The sequence below is a fragment of the Anser brachyrhynchus genome (assembly GCF_964034855.1).
Source record: "Anser brachyrhynchus genome assembly, chromosome: 6".
In the NCBI taxonomy this organism is placed as follows: Eukaryota; Metazoa; Chordata; class Aves; order Anseriformes; family Anatidae; genus Anser; species Anser brachyrhynchus.
In genome coordinates this window covers 44,678,384-44,695,377 of record NC_137700.1, presented here as the reverse complement: position 1 = coordinate 44,695,377, position 16,994 = coordinate 44,678,384, and the positions used below count along the sequence as shown (strand labels likewise).

General features: G+C 45.1%; 1 protein-coding gene across 1 annotated transcript in view; it reads right to left on the bottom strand.

Annotated features, from left to right (window-relative positions):
• Positions 1-16,765, bottom strand: part of LRRC27 (leucine rich repeat containing 27) — a 38,836-nt gene extending 22,071 nt beyond the window's left edge. The window contains exons 1-5 of the mRNA XM_080596721.1: positions 10,839-16,765; positions 8,340-8,457; positions 6,903-7,119; positions 6,464-6,594; positions 3,790-3,848 (exon numbers count right to left, since the gene is read on the bottom strand). Of these exons, the coding sequence (XP_080452847.1) occupies positions 3,790-3,848; positions 6,464-6,594; positions 6,903-7,115 (403 nt within the window). The 5' untranslated portion in view covers positions 7,116-7,119; positions 8,340-8,457; positions 10,839-16,765. The remainder of the gene's footprint in view (positions 1-3,789; positions 3,849-6,463; positions 6,595-6,902; positions 7,120-8,339; positions 8,458-10,838) is intronic.
• Between the last annotated feature and the right edge of the window lie 229 nt (positions 16,766-16,994).

Here is a 16,994-nt window from a genome sequence, read left to right as displayed (position 1 = left end):
CAGCATCCTTTTCCAAACTGTTTACTTAAATTTTAGCCTGCATCACTTGCTGAGATTCTTCATTATTTAGAAGCATTCCTAAATTACTCTAAAGAACGCTTAGATGCAGTAATACTACCTAGCTCCTATACAACGCTTTTACTTTTTAAGCCTCCTAAAATAAGTATCATTGTACCCATTTTGCAGCAGGGGAAACTGAGGCACAGGCAGTCTGGTGACTTACCCTGAGTTCGGTAGCCTACCTGAATTTTCCAGAGCTCCACTGGCAGTACTGAAAAAAGAAGGCATGTACACCAAGTTTCAGCCACTCCACAACACTTCCTGACTAGCACATAGCACACTGAAGTTTAAGATCACCTCTGGAAACAAGCCGGCTGACAATGAATTTTTCATCCCTGGTAAATAAATTCAGAACTCATGGTAATTCTACACAGATCAGGTGAATCCGTATAAATGCTCTAGGAACAGCCCCAGGTAAGAAACAAAGCTGCTCTGTTACCACTCTGACTTCTGCTCCCTTTCCAAAACTTTTTTTTTTTTTAATTAAATTAAATACCTGTTCTAAGAATAAAAAAAAAATCAATAAATGAAGGTAAACACTGAAGGTAATTCATTCCAGATGTAGCTGAGAAATATACACAAGAGATGAAGACTTAACAGCTGGGAGGGTTATCCTGTATCGTCCTCCAAACTCATCCCAGTTTACATTAAAAACTTTTTGTTTGGCATTTATGATACAAGCACCAGAAAACTGGTGTTCTTACTAAGAAAAGAGAAGAACAACAGCCCTGGAATGGACACTGCAGGATGGTAACTAAGTCAGTGCTGAAGCTGTCAGCATTAGCTCCTACTCTGTTTCTTGATATAGGTGGTTAGGATGGCAAGTGTACAGACAAGAGAGCAATAGGGAAGGGTAGGAGGAAGAGTGGGCTGGGAATTAGCTCATGAAACATGATTTTGTAAGAAAAAGCTGTCTTGTCAAAACATGAGTGTTTTGTAAAAATACACTAGGTTTTGACAACTACTCACTATGTCACAGGCACAATTCCCAGGTTTTCCTCCCAGCCTTCCAGCTGGACTGCTCACTGATCTCCTGATGTCCCCGTCACTGTGGAGAAGAAGCCTGCTACGCCAGCTGCCCAGGACACGCAGGGGACACGGAAGTTCTGACAAGCACAGCTCCACCGCAGGGAAATAAGACGACTTCAGTAACCTGGATTAAGCCATATCTTTAAATTACATCCATCCTCCTTTAGCTAAGGTTCAAACCACTGTGCCTGTGCCAGTCCCAGTCTCACGCTGTCCACTACGTAAAGAGTCAAGACTGAAGCAGCTCAGCTGCTGTGGAGCTGGAGGAGGCATAGTTCTGCACATCACATATGTATCTGTGTCTAAACACTACACAGTAGGTGGCAATGCCACGGACATGCAGCCTTTGCCAAGGGAACTGATGGATCGTGCAAAGCAAGGCATATGGCAGGGCAGCATCACCCCAGCACAACATTCCTGCCAGCTGCATCCAAGATCCTTGCGACTCAGAAATACTGAGGGGGATGTGGGCAAGCGATTAAGCAAACAATGCTGAAGTTGTGCTGTCGGAACTGGCAGAGCAGACCGGCATGGCTTGGGCCACTCCTACACAGGCAGGGTGTCACTGCGCTGCTCACTGATGAGCGCACACGCAGCTTCGGAAGGCCTGGCTGCAGCCAGCCTCTAGAAATGCCTCCAGCCATCTGTCATCACTTCACGGCTGCCCAACAAATCCTGCCCTGAAAAAACCTGCAGTGCTCTTTTCCAATTGCTGTGGCTCAGACAAAGACCTCAAACGCAGCAGGAAGGCTGGCATCCTTTTTGGTACCTCTCAGCCACGCAGCCGGTGAGAACAGGAGAGATGCACATACCCTGCATGTGGCAGGAGTTCCCCTCACCTCAATACCCACCTGGGAAATCTGTAATAATCCAGGTGTTACAGTGGCACTGTTCTGATCTAGGATCTCTCCGGCAAACAGTATCACGAGTCAAGTTTTACTGCAGAAGATAGGATCGGGTTGCTCGGAGAACAGCATGCCTCCAGCACAGTGGCCGTGAAGGCGTTGAGCACAGGGCAGGGCATCGGGCCTGCCCCAGGAGGGTGAGCTGGCCCCACAGCTCGTGGGCTGGTGTCCTGAAGAAACCAGGGCCCCAAGGACCACGGCTGCAGCCGTGCAGACTGAACAGAAGCAGACCCTGGGGCAGGAAGCCTGGCAAAGGGACCTGTTTCGCTCAGAAACCGAATGGCCACACTCCCTTGTCATTATTTCCCAGGAAGAAATGCAATCAGTGCTAGTGAGTGCTGCCCCGGTGCAACTGCTACACGGAAAGGCAAAGCATCAGCATGGCACCAGCAATGCTTTCTGCCAAAATCTTAGCAAAGGTACAAAGAACCCAGAACAGCTGCAAGGAAGTGGTGTTTTCTGCTGCACCTGGTTGTTTTCTTAATGCACTGCCCAAAGAGCAGGAAGGGAACATACTTTCATAGCATTTAATGCAAATAACAAAGCTTTGTTAAAATTACAGAAAGGGTACTAGTGCTTGGGAATGTTATTGGGCCCTAGAACACGACTGTGTCACTAAACAGCTGGGGACGGGTCCCTGATGTGTCAGTCTGTGCCAGCCGTGTCTCCCACCGTCACTGCCTGCACGTGGCCCAGGAGCACTAAAGCTGCAGACCTCCCCCCAGGGGGTGCTGCATACTGGCACCCCGTTTGGGGCAGTGTGGTTATGTAGGAACAGGTCACTTCGTGCCAGCTGGCCCCAGCAGGTGGGGACAGGTCTGGGAACATTCTGGTTGCTAGCAGGGATGTCACCTCAGACAGGTAGGATACCTCATGCAGAGAGTACCGGGAAGCCAACACGAATGTAACGGAGCCCAGTGAAGCACAGGAGCCAACGTGGCCTATCTTATGCAGCTGTGAGGATGTATGTGACAGCGAGCAGCGCTCAGCTCAACCCTGGCACAGGGCAGTCTAACATCAGCTCTGTAAGCAGAAGGAAGTTGGGCCTAATTGTGTGGCCAGCTTGAAATCACGCCTTTTGCTTGGTGACAAGCCCGGAACCAAGATGTAGCTTTGGAGGTTAGTCTTTGAAGTACTACAGCAAAGAGACTTAACGCTCAGACAACTTCAAATAGAGCTGAGGAAAACCAAACCAACAACACAGAGTCAGGAGTTCTGCTGTGAGGACCGACAGTCCCAGGGGTGCTGGGCTCTGCGCCCTGCAGGGGCAGGACGAGGAATAAGGAATAGGGACCCCTCCTCAGAAGTCTCTACTCTCAGCTCCAGCTCGCAAGGGGCAGCCTCAGGCCAACCCAGGAACCTGCACAACGTGCTCAGGAACGTTTGATTTGGAAATACTTGTGACTCCCAAGTAGTAACTGCTAATGCAAGAAGAGTTATAACGCTAAAGATGTCTTTAAAGTTTGAAACTGTAAAAAGCTGCTGTAGAAGTTCTCAGCTCCAATTGCATTTAGAAATGCCTTACTGTGAGAACACCCCAAGATTTCTGAGAGTTCTGAAACGTTTTTTTTTGCTTCAGCTTTATTCAGAGAAACAACATTAAACATTTTTGACCAAAATCCTAGACATTTGATTATTTTTTTTCCCCTCTCAGTGAGGAGAATCATTATATGTGCTTAACACAACTAATTCCCTCCCTACCCCCATGTTTGTAACATCATTCTTTAGATACATACCAAAGTATTCTAAAGTCTAACTACAGAATTGAGCATCTATGACATAAGTGAGTACTTACCAAGCTCTGTGGGCAGCTCTTTTATAGGATTCCTTTCTAAAAGCAGAGTTTTCAATTGCCTTTGCAATAAAACAGAAAATAGTTGTGATGGTAAAAGCAAAGTTCATTTAATTAAGCAGAAACATGAGAATATTTTTCCTCCTTGATTCTCTTCTTGCTTGTTTTGTACTACAGAAGGGAACCCAGGAGGCAAATCCATGCCCCTGCATTGCAAACATCAGTGCTGAAAAATGACATACCCCCAAAGCTTTCTGGTATGGCAATTGGAAGCTTGCATTTATGCCCATGAATTACTATATACTCCTTCAGTATTTAGTATTTGATCTTTCTTTGCAAAGCTTATCACTTTAAACTCTGATACTGACTGTTCCAATTATAAACTCATCATTTTCAGTTGTTTATAATTTTGCTGAGCTGCAACTGTTTGCTTTGTTGAGTACATTCCTCAGGCTACATTTGAGCTAAAACTGTTCAGTCGTTTTTGATAATGATATTAGACAGAAATATACCCTATTTGTATTTAATTTCATAAACTATTTTTAAAAGCTCCAGTGTTCTTATTCTTAGAAGCAGCCTAGAAGTTTGGCATGGGTCAGACATTCATCTCACATACAAACATTTATGGTGTTTATGTCACACATGACATTTTGGAAGTCTGCTAACATTTAGACAAACCCTAAGCTTTTGAAAAACTATCAGTTTGCCTGTGCTTGGAAAACAATTGATATTGTTTAGCAAGTTAAGTGTCCAGAATTGCTGTATGCGCTGCTGTATGGAGCATCTCTGATGTGAACTTCTGAGCTAGCGAGTGTTGAGGATACGGTGGACATTTTGTCCAAGAACAGGGAGGTTGTCTCTTTTTCCCCTTGTAGCATACAGGTACTGACATCAAGGCAGCTATGAAATGGAGACTACTAGAAAAAAGCAGTAAGAATTTTCCTAATTTTGACTGCTTCATTTTGCCATTTTAATGAGATTCTTTTCAGTAGCTTTTAAGTTTGATATCCAGCAGCATATCAGATCAAGTGATATTCTATAGACAAAGCACTGTCCACATGCCGTACACAAAGCATCATCCTACTAGTAAAGTTAATGTGTTTTATTTACCAGTGTTGCGATTTGACTTATTTACTGGTAAAATTCAACAAAAACAAGAAGAAAGCTTGGTAGTTTGTCATAATATTTCTTTACCTCTAGTAAAGAGAAAACAAAACAAACATTTTGGCAGCTGCTCAACACTGGATTAACATTTGTGGCAACGTTTTAAGACATTTCAATTCAGTCAGAAAAATGCAAGCACCATGTTCATGTTCATATTTTTAAAGCAAAGTATCCAATTCAGCTTAAAACAAACATGGAAGCAGCAAAGGACTCCCCACTTCAAACCCCAAATTCCTTAATAATTTAGGCATTGCTGTACACCAGGTAAAATGCACCTTTACACTCCAGCAAGTAATAACGATGAAATTAAGTTATCATATTGAGGAATTCAAGTAATATTTAGTGAGTATTTCTGATAAGCGTTTTCTAAATCTGAGCTGTTGTTCAAAGTCTGTGGAAAAATACAAACAAGTATATCACATGGTGGGACAAATGGCTGGCATGGTATTTTCTAGGAAGACACGCAGTGAGTACCTTAGTCTCACAGGGTTTCAACCAGTTGTACAATGATGACCATACAATTCACAAGCTATAACATCACTCCCATCCATTTTAAGAACAATTTATGAAAGCTATTTAAAAGATGAAGACATTAGACCCAACATTTTTCAGCTATTTTTTAGAGGCATAGTCTTCATTTACTGTATTTCTCTAATCAGAAGTTGAATATATAATCTTTCACAAACAACTGACCTTAAAATACCCTTAAGCATCTTATTTCAATGTCACATGTTTAATTCTGGAAAATTCCACTGCATATACCGTTCAAGGGTTGTCTTTTTTTCCTTACTACTCCTCACAGAAAAGTTTCTTTTAGAACCAGAAATGCACGCATTCTTGTCAGTTTCTTCTCCTTTCAGCACACATCATTCCCTTGTTCCCAATAACTACTATACATTGTGTTTGTAGTCTTCCACTTCAACTGAGAAGGATTGTCCAAGCACATTGAAAAACTGGCGAGAAATTAGTTGTGGTGACCTCAGCAACACGAGAGCAAGTGCACTTTTCAGGGTCACAGCAACATTGTGGACACCCTGCTTTGCACACCCCAGATAACTCAGTGACAGCTAATTAATCCTTCCAACAGTTAAATACCATGTCAGATGACTACCAGAAACAGATTAATAGATAACAGTCTTTGACTAAACTGTCCCTCGTTAACAGTTACAAGAGACGTGATGTTTGTATCTATGGGTCCATGTTTTCACCTCACATGCGGCACTAACGTTGGTCAGCTACAGTCAGTAAGCTTTACTCCATTTTATGAGAAAAATGCTAACAGGATGTACATTTCTGAAGTTAAGTGTTTAGAAATTCACTAACATAATATTAATTGGACCTTTCACTTCATCTGTGTTTTAGTAAACAAAAATAAGCTTACATAGCGTTCTGTACTGAGGTTAATGCCAAAGAAAAGCATGTAAAAGTTGGACTGTTACAATGAAATTGCAGTAGGGCAAATAGAAGAAAAATACATTTTTTATTAAATTGCCTGTATGACCAATGGTCTTACCTGTGGTAACCAATTCCAGGGGGAAGAGCTGTAATCTTGTTAAACCGGAGATCCAGCCAAACAAGATGTGGCAGCTTTTGAAATAAATCCTCGGGAATCATCGATATGGCATTTCCCTCCAGATGAAAGTGCTAATAGAGAAAAAACATAAACATGTGTTAAATCCAGAAATAGAGGAACTGTTCCTTGGCACGCAGTGTTGAACATGGAAACTGTAAACTGCTCTACACTTTTACAAAAAGAACAGTTAAAGGAGATTAAGGGATACACAATTCTAAGTTATACACATGACTGAAGGACCTTAAAAACAGAACAAAACATGTATTAAAGATCATATCTAAGAATCTGTAGTTTTCCCGTTCATCTGACAAAGCAACAACCCTTAACTGCCTTGCGCTACATTCAAGCCATAGGTATTAAAACACAACGACATACACACCTTTATATCAGGCAGTTTATACATTTCCTCGGTAAGATGCTTAATATTTTTTCTACTAACGTCAAGGGTACTTGAGGACGATGACACACACTCTTCAACAGCCTTCCTGATCTCTTCTGGTGAATTAGAGCCAGCGGAGTTTCTCTGTTTGAGATACTCATCTCCAAAGTTATCACCACTGCCATTAAGCCCTGTGTAATAGCTGTCATCCATTTGTCTGCAAGCCAGAAACACGGGCTCAGTAATTCAGACCGACCAACTGAAAGCAGGTCATGATCTGAGAAAAACCACGCAGTATTTTGGAAGCAGAACGGCTACAAAGCAAGCTTCTCGTTTATGTTATTTTCTGATCGTCCCCAGTGTTACGAAATGCACTGGGGTACAGAAGGCACGCCGTGTGTGCGCGTATACATACACACGTGTAACTTTATAAGGTACACATGCTATAACGCGTACATACGCGCACCCCCAGGCCCACCCGCCCGGGGCGGCGCCGAGCCGCTCCCCCCCGCCTCCCACAGCCCGGTTGCGCCGCGCTGCAGCGCCGGCAGCACGAGGCCGCCTCCATTTAAAATCGCGTTAATTCCTAACGGTTCTAGCGGGTGCTCCGGCGGCAGCCACGCTCTCCCGAAGCCCTCCAGCCGTGGGCCCCGCGTTCCCGAGGCCCCGCGGGCGGCAGCCGCGCACCCGGAGCCCGGCAGCGAGGCCCGGCCGGGCCCCCGGCCCCCGACCCCCCCCGGCCGCCCCCTCACCGCCGGCCGGGCCGCGGCCCGCCCCGGGCGGCAGGGCTGCTGGTGCGGAGCCCGGCCTGGGCCTGCTCTGCGGGGAGCCCGACGCCCGGTACCTCTCTAGAGGTCTTCACTCGCCTAAACCTACGCGCAGGAATGACAGGAGGTGGGATGGCAGCGTTACCAAGCCGCTGCCAGCTCTCATCACCAAAAATATAAACCGCTTTCACTGATGGAGATTATTTTTACTTGGTGACAAACTCCTCGGGGAGGAAGACTGCCGGTATCCCCATGGAAATGACCGGGAGCCGCCGCAGTGCCTCCTGTGCAAGCAGCCAGATTCAGTCAGTGCTTCGGGCATCTGCTCTGCGCACTGAGCACCACCCGAGTCCTCTCAGGTATCTCAGAGGCCCTTTCCTTGCAGCAACATTTTACTTGTAGAGTAATGCTGACACAGTTTTGTTACAGGCCAAACACCAAGTGCATAGGGCTTCGCAGTCAGTAGGAAATGACCTCTCTCTAACCATAGAAACCTTCACATGGCAAAACAGCCTCAGCAATAACATTTTGAGGCAAGTGTGTAAATTTCTTGTTAGGTCCTACACAGTGTCTTGAAGCAAATACAGCCGGAGGCTGAAATTGCTCAAGCATTGATATAATGCAAAGCTTTGATTCTGCTAAAAAAAAGTTTAGAAACGTTCTTTCTTACCTGCACTCGCTTGAACAATCAATCCCATTGCTCAGGAACTTCTGACTTCCAAAGACTACATTTAAACTTCCATTTTGTAGGAAATATCAGAAATCTGAAGGAATAGTCTGGTAGATCACTGCAAAACAACATACTCCTATTTTCATGGGAACAGTTTGCTTAAATTCATAACTAAACAGGCCTTAATCTCCACATCTGTCTTGTTGCAGGGCCACAAGCCTCTGAAAAACATAGTAGTACCTGGGCTGAAGATGACAAGGCATGTATTCCTCAGCTTGAATTCATCTCCACCTTGAAAATACAGATTCTACTAATTGCGTTATTACTGCTGACTTCAAGAAAAAGAAAGGTATGATTGGCAATTTCATTATGCTGTTCCTGGAATAGATATTCTTTGGGGCTACTTAGGTGATTAAATCCTAATTATGAGCAATATTTGTAAACCAGAGGGCAAAACTTACGAACATTAAAATGGAATCAATGGCAGAGCTGTACTGAAAGAAGTATTGAATTGCATTTATTTGTGTAAAACCCAAAATATTTTAGGATAATTTTAAGATTACATAAGAAAATACATTAGGGTTAAAACTAACGACATTAATTTAAGCAGAGTGTTGTTTTTTGCAGCTGAACATTGACATCAAAACTTCTTTAGAAACCTTTAGCACAACACTAATCGGCAAATGTTTTTATGAGCATTTCAGGGAGAGAAAGTGAATCTAGAAAGTTACTCAGATTAGCTGAATCATGTTAGAACAGGAATTTCTGTGCTCCTTCTTCAAATTCAGTTGTCTCATGACTAAAACTTAAACAACAAAAAAAAGTTTGCATGTGAGACGGCAAACAAGCAACAAACTGCTTTTTTTTCTGATCTTGAGGTATAACTAAGGATGTTTCAGCTTTTTTTTTTTTTGTATTAGGAGTTCTCTCCTAGAAACAAAATCCAAACACAAATTGAACGTACAAAAAAATCATGCCATTGCTCTGCGGATAGAAATATCTCAAGGGCAGGCTGTCATAACAGCCTCGTCCAGCCTTGAGGGGATCTTGACCCAGCATACTGGGTCAGGTCTGCATCTGGAACAGTCATCCTAGTGATTGCACTTCACAGGGAAGCGATGTCAGAACAGGGAAGAACAGTGAAAACAAAGAGCTTGAGTAGGTTAGCTATAGACCTGCTCTTCTATCTAGAAAAGCAATCTTCTGACAGACAGAGAACCTGCTGGGACATTCAGAGAATTTCCCATAGCTGTTGGGGTGTGTTTTTTAATCCTTCAGCTGCAGAGATATTAACATAATTTGTAACCGACCAAAATGAATGTCAGGTCATCTCCAAAATTGTGCTAGCCTTTACTTTTATACTCCGCTGTTTTGCTGGGCAAGAAGGGAAGCGTTACACATTTTATTTGATGGAAACACAAGCTCTCCCTCTTCTTCAGAGGATGCTGGTCTCTGGGAAGACCAGGCTTTGGCACTGTTCTCTTGTCAGGACCTAAGCTGTTGAGTCTTCATAGAGAGGGCTCAGGGTCAGATATTCTTGGGTGGACTCTGAATCACAGCCCTCCTTCCTCCCTAGTGCTGACCTACAAAGATACTGCGCTTCAAGTGTATCAGTACACGTGGAACAGAGGGAGCTGCCCCCGTGCCTCACCGTGTAGTACCCTGGCATCAAAGCAGAGTTGCTAGCTGTCTCCTATGAACCTGGGCGGCCCCTCTGCACATGTAGTAGAGCCTCTCTGGGGCACTGTAAAGTAGAACTGAGGTAACCACAACCCTGTAATGCTATTCTATATGCAGATCATATAGAACATGTTATACCTAACAAGACTTCTCCGCTGTGCCATAGAGATGCAGCTCTCAGAATAAATGGTGCCAGATAAGTCCTCATGCAGATTAACTGTCTGAGTAGGGATTTTAAGGGTACTGTCCCCCAGCACTATTTTTCAGAGTTCAATATAGAAGTGACAATACAGCTTCAGAGAAAAGCATTCCTCCTGCTCAGCTATTTGTTCAGATTGGTAGGCACCTACATTACTTAAGTTTCACTTGCATTTGACTTCAAATAAGTCTAAAAGGAAGCTTTGTTTTCATTGAATTCATTTGCATTTCAGTGAAGTCATTGCTTTTATAATTTCCTAATATTCCAGTAAATGAAAAGAGATGAATGATTTCTAAGAGCATCTTATTAGAATATTAAGATGTGTTCTTGATTTCTTAGTGAAACATTGATTAACTTAAATGGATAAGCAGAAAGGGAACAGACACATAAATGAAAGGAAACAAAGAAGGGAAAAAAAAAGAAGATAGAAGTCATTAAAAATTTGAAGGGCTGAATTGTTCAGACAGTTCCAGAAATAAATTCCTCCCTCTCTCACAGGAGAAAGCAGAGTTAGGCGAGAGAAGCCATTATGCTATACAGAAAACTAAACACAACACCCATTTCAGGCTGTAAAAGATGAAAACAAAATAAGCAATTGAATTAGCATACAGCTACCTCACCAGCTCAAGGGAAGAAGTTTAGTTGGGAGGAAGGCAGGCACTTTTATCACTCTGTAGGGTTTGAACACCTGCTGGTAAAATGCATGTAATCCATCTGCACTACGGCTTGCACCTGTGGAACCAGCAGGAGACCTGCACTGGCAATGAAACGTGTAACCCTTTTTCTACCAGTCTGGACGAGATCTTAGTTTTAAGGCTGCATCACCGCTGGTGGTGCCTGCTCCCGCGTAATGCGGGCCACTGCAGGTGGTCCTAATAGGAGAACATTATTAGTTAACTGGAGTGACTTTAAAGGACTTTGAAACAGCTGGATCGGTGATTACTGTTAGCATCTTTAAAACCAGAATTGGTACTATTTACAGAAATGCTAATGATAAGAAAATGTATGAAATTTCCCCTCTATGTAATGTTTATTGAAAGAATTATGTGTTCTTTCAGGGGATCTTTTCAAAATAAACATAGCTTTTTTCTCGGTAGGCTTTCTTCTTGGTGAGGAAGCCCTGTGAGTGTTCAGAATCATAGTAATAGTCCATTCATCATCTTAAACATGTTGCAGTTGTAGCCACTATAATCAGTAGGGTATGTAATGTCAGGGTATATTGGCCCCTTGTTTCTATGCCTAAATTAGCATCTTATAATATTTGCCTCCTTTTCAGTTTTGTGAAAATTGGTCGCGTTTTTGTTTTGAAATGTTCATCAGCTCACTGAGAACAGATAGCCATAAAGAATCTAATGACACTTCAGGCATTTCTATTTTTATTTACACTGATTTTATTCAGGATAAATTCACTGATATCAGGGAAGTTGATCCTGATTTGAACTGATGAAAGAAGGAAACAATCACCGCTCCATGCATCTAGCAAAAAGGCAGAAAGGGAATTGTAACTTAGAGCTACCAGTAGAGAATAACATAGAGAGGTAAACTGCAGGATCCATGCAGCTAATTGAGGTGTGAGATTAAGAAACAAAAAATAAAATATTATCTTCAGTTTGCCTCATGCTAATTTTGGCACAATATAAAGTACGCGGCTCACAGTGCTTGGAAATGAGAACAATCAGTCACCTCAGAGGATACCCATTCGCTTACAGAGCTCATGTGTTTGAGAATAATTGGATGATGTAATTCCTGGTACAAATCCTTTGACTGAAAGTATAATCCTGGAATTTCATACGGGATTTGTTTGGCCTGGCCTAGAGCAGAACAGGTATCACGTCTCCCAGCTAAATGAATGCATGTAGGCTTTTCCTGTTGCACGTCTGTGAGCTTTTGACGAGACACAACATAGGTGGTACTGAATGTATGAAAACCCGACGAGTTTGGCTCAGCAGATGCAATTCCGTGAAGTAGGAATGGTTTCACGGCTGGTGAAGTGCAAGAATATTCTAACCTCTTGAAATCCGTGAGGAAAAAAAAAAAGGAATATGCTTAACACAAATTTGAGAAGACAAACTCTTCCAGAGCAGTTGGTTTCCTTTTGCAAGCCTCTCCTCACATCCTGGTAAAACACTGTCATACAACCCTCCTCTTTGTAAGGCTGCAGTAGGACTATTAAGCTGCATCTTACGTCTAGTCTAGTCAGTAGCCACATAGGCTCCGATCAGCTGATTTCACGCCGTCACGCGCCTTGGAGCGCAATACATACGGGTATGCTGCTGATTTGAGTCAAATTTCCACGGTAACTGAGCAGGATGGCACACAGCCTGGAGCGTGGATCATCTGTCTACTTCGCAGGTCTTGCACCGTCCCCTCTCTTGAATATCTGGCATTAGCTAGCAACCTTCAAGTGGGCTGGGCGCGCTTTGTACACGCGGCTGAACATTGCTGGCTACAGCCCTTCTGGGCTGCTTAAGGCTTCTCTCCTGCTTTCTCCAGGAAGAACGGAACGTGGGGAAGTCCCAGCTCTCCTTTCTTCTCTAATTTAAGGAAATCATCAGATCTGTGGTATGTTAATGGGTTCCAAGGACAAACAGGCGTGCACAGAGTATCCTCAAAGCTTTCGCTAGTTAAATGCCTAACTGTCTCTGAGTAAAATATAAAACACAAAAAGAATAGAAAACAGGAAGAGGAAAAAATAAGAAAGGAGTAATTTCAAAACATTCTTTGTGATTTCAAGAACAGTCTGTTCCTAATAACCCCTTTGGTCACCCAGGCTGCATATTTTTCCCCTTAGAGGTATAGTTAGAATTATATTCAAAGACGTCTTGTGGAATAAATGATGGTAGAAGTTAGCTTTTTATTAAAGTTCCTCATTTCAGAAACGAAGCGAATTTCTGTTTCCCTGGAGACCAGGATACCTAGAAGGCAGACTTCTCTCTCTGTTTCCCTTCCCTATATTGGACCACTACGGAGCAGTTTATGTGTTTTACCTTTTTCCCCTGTAGGATTAGTATCCATTACTGAATACACATTTTCATAAGATTAGTGTAATCGTGGCGCTGTGGTTGGCAATCTGTTGATACTCCTGTTTTGAAGTGCAGTTGTTCACTGGGGGGATGAACGTCTTTCCCTGTGTTTCACCACGCTGGTGTTGAATAGTGGTATTAGACTCGTACCCACAGAACAGAAAGGGAGCCCTGTTCTCGGGTTTTACAAATAGAAAATGAATACAGTTCTGCTGCAGAAATAATGAAGAGCTGGGTGTTTGAACCTCCAACACACTTGCTCTGCAGGTAAGAGCAAATACTGTTGTCTGAGAGGAAGCAGGAGGACTACATTTGGCTTTTGTGGAACTAATTTTGCTCCATCGTAAATAACTGTGCACAGGCAATCATGATCCAGCATTCTCTGGTTCATGAATAGGGAAACTGATCCGAGACAGTGAGCATTTGATCCTTCCCTCCATTTCTTTTGGTACAGAGGAGGAGACAACAATAGAGCGCTGCCTGAATTATTCAGGAGTACAAGGAGACTTGGAGTTCTAAATAAATAAGAATTTATTTTCAGTGGTGTTAAAATACTGAAAATGGAAAGCATTATGTCACATCATTTATGCTAAATATTTGCAAACTAAATATGAATCTCACTTTTCCCATTGAGGTGAGTAGCTGTGGCAGCGTTGCTCAAAGGCAGGACACCACTACACGACTCAGAGACTGCGTAACAAACGCCCTGTCACTGTCGGCAATTGGTATTTTCCTTCCATGAATTCTCCAAAGTCAATGTTCGTATGTCTCTCATTTCCCCTCCAACACAGCCTCCGTTTCATCGTTCAGATGTCCTGAGCTACGATTTAAGATCAGAAGCAAAAATGCAGTTTTTGAAACTGGGACGCGATGAGCGATTTAGGTAAAACATTACCAGCCACAGCCAAATGCCGTTGCTAGTGGCCCAGCTTCTCTGCCATGTCACAAAGTCTGGAGGAACTTTTCTAAACTCTTTTTCTCTTATCTGTTTTATGATCTTTAATGGGCACAGTTCAAATGATGCCAGCATGGCCCAACTGTCTCCGAATACCAGGCTGGGTATTTAGAACAAGAATATCCTCTCCCAAACCAAAGCAGAGGGCAAAGTTCCAATGAACGTACGCCTGAGCAGAGCTGCCTGATTCAAGTCATAAGAAACCTCACCCCGTTTTCTGTTCAAGGTAACTTTCTCCCTGACAATTTCAATATTATCATTTAGTTAGAAACAGGGCTTAGGATTTGGACCTGGGCACCCGCTTCAGGCAGAGCCCCAGCGAGAAGCCGGTGGCCCTTCTGGCTGAGCAGTGAGCACGGCACCCAATTCCTGGCAGCAGTCAGTGCTGCGCCTGCTGTTTGGCTGTGAATAGAGAAAAACCTCCATAATTCTGGGTGGTGTTACGCGTCTGCTGCTTGTTCCTTTAAAAAACAACACTAACGTCCTGATTTTCTTGGCTGTGCAATGGATGGCCTGCATGAACAGGCAGATCTCACTGTGAGGATGAAAACTAGATGGTAATTTTCTTGGGGTTTCACAGTATTTGTTAGGACATATATGCGTCCCTATGGCTGGGTTCCTAGAAAGCAGGAGTCAGCAGGAGGACCTGATTTTAAGTAGCCTGTATCCCTGTACAGAGCTTTGAGTAGCACTAATTCACCTGTGCTCTGAATAGCACTGAAACAAACCTTACCAGGCCTTTTGTTTCTCTCCTGCTCGACTTACCCTTGAGAAGGGGAAACTACTTCCTACACTGTTAACGCAGCAAAAATAATAAGAAAAAAAACCACCTTGCTGCACCTTCTTTGGTTTCTCAGGTAAAGAAATTGAGAAATCTGGTGGAACGAAACTTTCCCCCAGAATTTGAACAACCAGATCCATATTTACCACTCTTTTATCCTACAGTAGTAAATCTTGCAAACTTCTCAGAAAAAGTCTGTGATTGTAGGCTGTGGATTCGATTGTCCAAGCCGTAGTGGAGAAAGAGAGAAGTGACAACTGGCTGGCAGACAGACTGAAGCCATCGCATGGCAGTCTTCAGACTTTTCCTACAGAATGTGACAGAAAGAGAAAAGAGGGAGTGAAAGCTGATGGCTCAGACATTTGCAATATATTGAAAAACAAAATGATCCCTAGACAAAGCAAAAATTGCCATCTTGTATTGAGGTGTTCCATCTTTTTATTTGAGAGCTATTCTTTCTGATTTCTCAAATAAATATAATTTAAGAACTATTCTTTGCCTTTGGAAAACTGTTCTTAAATTACACCCTTCAGTTGTAATCAATCCTCTTACAACTTCCCGGCTCTTCAAATAATGACTAACTCTTAGCAAATCTCCTATAAAGAGCGCATTAACTAACCTATCCATTTCAAAGCATGCCGCAAAGGAAAACAGCAAAATTTTAAATTAAGAGTTGCAAAGCAGCACCTCTGAAATTCTGAAAGTACTGCTGGGGTAACAGATACGATGTAACGGCTGAAGAGCTGCCACTCGCCTTGACATTTCTGACGTGGTTTGTGGCCGTCAGGAGTTATTTCTGAGCAGTGCGTTCAATTGGACGTTCCAGGAGACATTTCTGTCCAACAGCCCATAAAGAGACGGCATCACGAGCGTGTTAGGGCTCAGCGTCCTGCGAAGCCTGTAAAAGCTTGAGAAACAAGAGTGTTTTCCTGAGGAGCTCTGCAGCAGCTGAGCCGTATCGCCGACAGAAGGGCAGGAGAGCTCCAGGGCTGGTGAGGTGGAGGCGCAGGTTCCGCAGGCAGCGCGGCTCTTCCATCACATAGCGCTGCACAGAGCAAAAGCGCAGCAAGAGGCTCTGGGTCAGAGCTCGTCCTCCTCGTGCGCGGGGCTTCGTGCAGCAGGACACAGCAGCTGCACGCTTCGGTGTTGGCGCCTTGGCAAACGGTTTGTGGTAGCGGGAGCAGGCCACGCGTCCCGCCTGGTTGCTCGTGCGTTACTGAGCGTGAGAGAGGTCCCCAGGGCTCGCTTCTGGGGGAACACGGCCCCGGAGTGCCTGCCTCTCCTAGGACCCGGAGCGAGTCCGCGAAGCTGTGCGGTGCCAGCAAGGGCCGGTCGGGGAGGGCTGCGCAGGGAGAGGCGGCTGCTGCGGGGCGGCGGGTGCGTGGGTGAGGGCTGTGAGCTGTGCGCTCGGGCACTGAGGGTTTTCCTGCTTCTCGCTGGGGCTGTGGTGTGTACCCGTTAGGGTGGGGAGTGATGGGGATCATTGCAGCCCTCATCTGCCAGCCCCAGGCCCGCTCTTCTTCGCCGTACCGCAACTTCCCACGCGACATCTTCAGAGGCGCCGTGCCAGGGATCCCTGCAGTCTGAGGCTCGGGGCAGCCTGCACGCGAGGCAGACATCGACTGTCCCAGCTGCCCGCTAATTCACGTCCGCTCCTCGGCTTCCTGCTATAGTTGAAGAAAAATCGATGGGGCTGCCTTCAGCCCAGCACGGCCCCGCGGCAGCGACGCGCGGCTGGCGCTGTCCCGGGCGGAGCGGGGCCGGGGCCGGGGCTGCGCGGGGAGCGGGGCCGGGCCGCCGGCACCGGGGCGTCCCCGCCCGGCCGCACCCGCGGGCCGCGCCGCCGCCCTCCCGCCGCCGCCGGGGGCGCTGCGCCCCGGCCCTGCCCGGCCCGGCCCGGCCCGCCCCGCCGCCGCCCCCGCCCCCCGGCCCCGCTCCGCCCGGCGCCGCGCGGCCCGGCCCCGCCGCTGCCTCCGCCGCGCTGCGGCAGCGCCGCGGGCAGGAGCAGCGGGCGCGG